Source organism: Neophocaena asiaeorientalis, unplaced genomic scaffold (genome assembly GCF_003031525.2).
Source record: "Neophocaena asiaeorientalis asiaeorientalis breed wild unplaced genomic scaffold, Neophocaena_asiaeorientalis_V1.1 scaffold15, whole genome shotgun sequence".
NCBI classification, from domain to species: Eukaryota; Metazoa; Chordata; class Mammalia; order Artiodactyla; family Phocoenidae; genus Neophocaena; species Neophocaena asiaeorientalis.
Window position 1 is genome coordinate 3,150,058 of NW_020185328.1, and position 6,000 is coordinate 3,156,057.

Consider the following 6,000-nt stretch of genomic DNA (forward strand, 5'->3'; position numbering starts at 1 on the left):
ACATAAAGTTATGGGTTTAAGTGAGAGTTATTAAGTTTACAGATCAGTAAAAGATAATTTTCTAAATAACAGGCAAAGCCATTAAAATATTGTCTTCTATTAATACTCAAGAATTAAAAGCAATAAGAGCTGAATTGATATATAATTCACATACCATAAAATTCACCCTTTTAAAGTGTACAGTTAGGTGGTTTGTAGTGTATTCACAGAGTTGTGCAATCGTCACCACTATCTAATTCCAGAACCCTTTTATTACCTTAAAAAGAAATCTGTACACATTAACAGTCACTCCCCTTGCTTCCCACCCCCTAGCAAACACTAATCTGCTTTCCATTTTTATGCACTTGCCTCTTCTTGACATTTCATATAAATGGAATCATACAATATGTGGTTTTTTGTGACTAGCTTCTTTCATTTAGCATAATGTTTTCAAGGTTCATCAGTGTTGTCAGTACTTCATTCTTTTCTATTGCCAAATAATATTCCACTGAATAGATATACACATTTTGTTTAACCACTCATCAGTTCATTCTTAGTATATTAATCAAAATCTTGTCACCATCATGTTTAAAGTATTTCAGTAGCTCCCCAAACTGATAAAGATGTCCATTAAAGACCCATCTTGATCTGGTCCTTACCTACTTTTGGGGATTGATATGATTTTCTCCCATGTTCCCAACCACATCCACTCGAACCCTTCCACAACCACTGCAGTCATAATAGAACTACTTGCAGCTTCCTGAATGTAACAGGCACTCTCACTTTTGTATGTGCTATCCCTTCCATGTAGAATATCTTTCCTTATCTGTGTGGATAACTTTTACTTGTCCTTTATGATTCCGTGCCAGATATCTCCTCTTCTTAGAAGCTCCAACACATTAAGGTTAAGCTGGATGCAACATTTTAAATAATCTATTATATTGATTACCTCTATCATAACACTTCTCACACTGTTTTATAGTCGGTTTTCTTGACTTTTCTTCTACTATATAGTGAGCTCATCGAAGGCAAAAATTATATTCTGTATATCTCTATAACACCAGCAATCAAGGCCTAGCATATGGTAGACATTCAACAAGTGTTTGCTTTGTGTACATGATCAGTAAAATTAATTTGGCATTTTTATAAACTAAATCAGTTTAGGAATTTTGTAACTATACAGCTGCAAACTTTATACGTTGGAATTTTCTTATGTTTATTTGTTCATTTTACTTTAAAATTCTCAGTAACATATAAAGCAATACTCATTAAAATAAACCAGTCTTATATGTGATTCTAGTAAGGTTTTTAAAGTGTACGTTGAATTTACAACCTATCAGATAGGAGACATTTTCAATGAGGAATAACTTAAGACAACTTCAGAAGTTATACAAAAGTTACACAAAAAATGGTTTAGAACCATACATCAAATTATTTAAGAAAGAAATTAAGACTATGCCATGAAATTAATTTATAAATCACAAGTGCACTTTAAAAACAATATGAGGGCTTCCCTGGTGGCGCAGTGGTTGAGAGTCCTCCTGCAGATGCAGGGTACACGGGTTCATGCCCCGGTCTGGGAAGATCCCACATGCTGCGGAGTGGCTGGGCCCGTGAGCCATGGCCGCTGAGCCTGCGCGTCCGGAGCCTATGCTCCGCAACGCGAGAGGCCACAAGAGTGAGAGGCCCGGGTACCGCAAAACAAAACAAAACAAACAATATGAGCGTTTTGTGCAAGTAAAAATGTTGCTTTTCTTAAACTTGATTTAGAGGGTGGTGCCTTGCTTGAAATACTATAATAATATTTTAACCTCACATGTGTAAACTTTTTAAAATCTGTTTTCACTGTTTTCTATGTGAATGAAAAAGTTTTTAAGTAGATCTAGTTCTTGAAAATAGAATCCTAACCTCTGTTACTTCTGACTTATAGGGTATCTTTGTTACTAGGGTTCAGCCTGATGGACCAGCATCCAACCTGCTGCAGCCTGGTGATAAGATCCTTCAGGTAAGACATAAAAAGCAATGCTTTCTAAGGCCAACACTGAAACAAATATGTACCCAAGTTATTAAGCTGAATGACTTGAATTAAGTGATTGAACATAAGTTCCTCTTACATTTCATATTTGCCTTTATTGTTCTGGGGTTGAGAGGCAGGTCAGAAACCATTTCAGACCTATAGAATCCTATATCCCCATTACCTGGCACATGGCAGATGTTCGGAATATTTTTGTTTAAATGAATTTTGGGAATGAAAGAATTGATACATACAGGAATCTGTGCATAAGTATCAAGTGTAAGTAAGAATAATGAAGTACCCAAATAGGGTATCTATGTGACTTTAGATGAGGGAGAAGAGACTGTCCATGTTTAATTTCTCAACAGTAAGCTTATTATTGTTTGAATAATATGAAACACCTGGTTATATCTCTCTACTCTCCCTGCTGGCATGTTTGAACAAAAGTTTAGCTGTATACAAGGTGACTTTTTAAAATGTATTGTGTGATGGAAAAAGACATTTCCCTAACTTAAAGCTCTGCATATCAAAAAAGGATCCCTCCAGTAAACAGTTAAGTACATGCTTGGTATAACCTCATCCATTTTGCTTTCTTCGTCCTCTCTCTTAATTCACTTCCACTTAATCATTTCCTACATCACAGGGCAAGGCTCTTAAGTATCATCAATTTATTTAAGATTCAATATTTTGACTTATGACCCCAGAAATTTTCCACTGTGTAACTGGATGGAACTATCTAACATTGCAGAGATTCGATCATTTGGAGAAATTATAAAATGGTTCAACATAATAAATTGAAGATTTAGGGACACTGAGAACACAGGAGCCTTCTGGTCAGATTGGCTATGCAGATAGTTACCAGAATGCAAGGGCCCCACTCAACTCAGCTCTGAGGAGATCTTCTACCTTCTATTTATTGAACTCTCTCAAAGATCCCAGAAAAGTAGAAACCCTATATAGATAAATAGTCTTAGCATTTTATTCTCACACATATTTTAAACTAACTAACAAGATCATGCAAACTCAAGTTTTCAAAAATGATAATTATCTGAAAAGACTGCGGGTTGCTCCAACCTTTGGCAATGTCACAGGAGAAGTACCATCCAAAAGGTCCAAGTCAATTCCATGCAAGCAGAAGACCAAACCAGCAGCTGGTCTTTTGAGTTAAAACATTGAAATAAAAAAAAAGACACATAAAATCTAAATATTTTCTTTAACCACTTTTTTATTGAAGTTCTATATTTTTTAATTGCCTAGCTAGCCCTTTGATCATAAGCATTTTATATCATGTCTAGAGAACTCACATTCATTATATGTAAAATGAGTTTATACTACAGCTAAGGTCCCCCAGCTCAAAAATTCAACTGTTCAATAATTTTATCAATTTCCACGGAAAATGGCTAAGAATAAACTGACAACGTAACTCCCTAACACTTGGTACATGCTGCTGTTTAGGAAAGGAAGTGGCTAGTTTTTTTCTCTACTGAATTTCAAAGAAATTATTTTGAATCTCAGAGTCTGTAAAAAATGAAGCCAGTTCATCTGAGATCTCTGATCTATTAGAATGCCAAGCTGGGTAGAGAAGCCTTCCATAGCTTGAAACAAGTTTGGGGACTTTGCCTTCATCCATGACAGAGGGAGCAAAAGAAAGACTTTTCCTTCCAAATTCAGAAATATTTAAATGGTATAAAAATGTTATATAGATAGAGATCTACAGATACAGATATAGATATAGACATCCTGCAGAAGGAAATGAGAATTAAGGTAATATCTAGTTGCAGGGTTAGAATACACTTCTGGCTGTGAAATTCTAGAAGGGTTATATGTGGGAAAATGAGGGTTTAGTATTTCTAGTCCCTGAGATGTATACAGAAACAGCAAAGTACACAGAGAAATGAATTCCCAGTGCAAGAAGTAGGAAGGAATTATAAGCCAAATCAGTTAAAAGTCACAAAAACTGCAGAAGAGCTGCACCTGGGTTTTCTCTTCTCTCCACAAATGACTATCAAGGATGTAACATTTTATTTTTGCTATAGAAGTTATTTGTATCTAGTATAATAAAATCAAAGTCCATTTTCAGTAAAAGAAAACTGCCCATAGACCTTAATCAAATAAATTGCTGTATTTACAGTTTCATTCATACTAGTTAAAAAGCACAAGTGGCCAATTATATTTTCTGAAGGAAATAAAAATGGCTAATTCTAAACTGAAATCATTGCCATCAGATGCTAAGAAAGCAAATTATGTATTTGTCTCTTTACAATACTGTGGCTCTTAGTTTAAAGAACACTGGAAAAAATGAGTTTATAACATTGAGTTATCTGTCACTTACAAGATCATTAGAATATCTCCTCACTGGAGCAAATTTATTTACAAACCTTTATGAAAGCATACTACCTGGAAAATCAAGGTAAAAGGAAAAAACAAAAACAACGAATGAGCTCCCCTTTAAGTGATGGCAGTTATTGGGTTTGATCTAACCCAATAGCAAGTAGCAAAAGAGATATAAAATAGCAAGAGATATACCTTTCCCAAATTTCCCCCAAACTCAGAATTTGTTATATAAGAGCTATCTCTTTTTTTTTCTGTAAATCATTTTACCCACTATTCTCTTCTTATTCTGCTATGGTATTATGAGCATGTTATTTGAGTTACATGAAGATGTGTGTATTAAAGGATGATGTTAATTAAAACATATTCACATGATTATTCTGTCATTTTACTATTCATTTTCCTAGAATAGATACTGTAATTCATGTGCATATTCAAATGACTTGCTGTGCTTAGCAAGTCATTTTGGTTTAAGACAGTGTGCCATGAGGAACGAGCACTGTGCTAGGGCAACTGACCCCTCACAGCCTTACCTTCTGTCAAGTCGAATTACAGAAGAGTGAGAGAGAACCAGGGAAAGCACATGGAGCATAAAAAATGTTATTCAATTGAGCCGTGTAAATTTGCCGATATCTGACCATTTTTGAAGTGGCAGTTTTGTTGATTTAACATCATAGTTTCTTTATTCTAATGTTCTTTGCAGTTAAAAAATTCAGTCTAATTCATTATACATTTTACAATTTAAAGTATATTTAAATACAGAATATCTATTAATTATAGTTACTCTGTTGAAAAGATGAATAGACTGGAAAAAAGAATATATTGTACTTGATAGTTAACATGACTCACAGTTGTAGCCTACAGCTCACTTGTAAGTATATTGTATTCTAGTCTATCATGATAGTCAATACCTATCCTCTTCATTTACCTGCCCCCACCCCTTCCCAAGACAAGAGCCTAACTTTGACAAAAGAGAAATTATATTATTTATAATTAGTTTATGACATCCAGTTCTAATTTGCAATAATTTTAAGAGTTTGGTACTTGTAATCCAAAGTATATTCCTGGTCTATGGCTATATCTCGAAGATACCAAAATAGAATAATCAAAGAGATGATAATTCGAACAAACCTGATACGTTGCACCTTTTTAAAAATAAATTTATTTATTTTATTTATTTATTTTTGACTGAGTTGGGTCTTTGTTGCTGGGCATGGACTTTTTTCTTGTTGCGGTGAATGGGGCTACTCTTCGTTGTGGTGTGCGGGCTTCTCATTGTGGTGGCTTCTCTTGTTGCAGAGCAGGGGCTCTACATTGTAAGCATATTAAGAACCTGAAAAATCGTACAAAATGATATATCCCAACATAATTAACCATGCAGCCCTCTTGACCAACGACGTCAATTAGCCACTTCCACAGAACACACTTAGGGGAATACCTCTAGTAGAAGCAACTAACTGGGTCCACGGCTTCATTCCAGAGAGTGTTCATGTTCATAATTATTATCATGAGTCACTAAGAATGGATTAGAGTACATTTATTTCTCTGAATTCTTTAAAATTTCTCCCCAAAAAAGACTACAAAAAGTAAAGAGGAGAAATTTTTGTTATGGTTAAAATGAAGTGTGGGACCCTTACAGAAATAAAAATATTTGGAAATTTCACTAAAGCATTTCC

At 34.6% G+C, this 6,000-nt stretch overlaps 1 protein-coding gene across 3 annotated transcripts in view; it reads left to right on the forward strand.

Annotated features, from left to right (window-relative positions):
• The window catches only part of LRRC7 (leucine rich repeat containing 7), a 374,132-nt gene that overhangs the window by 361,006 nt on the left and 7,126 nt on the right, over positions 1 to 6,000 (forward strand). For all 3 annotated transcript variants that reach the window (XM_024734618.1, XM_024734620.1, XM_024734619.1), the window contains one exon: positions 1,910 to 1,984. In XM_024734618.1, the coding sequence (XP_024590386.1) occupies positions 1,910 to 1,984 (75 nt within the window). The remainder of the gene's footprint in view (positions 1 to 1,909; positions 1,985 to 6,000) is intronic.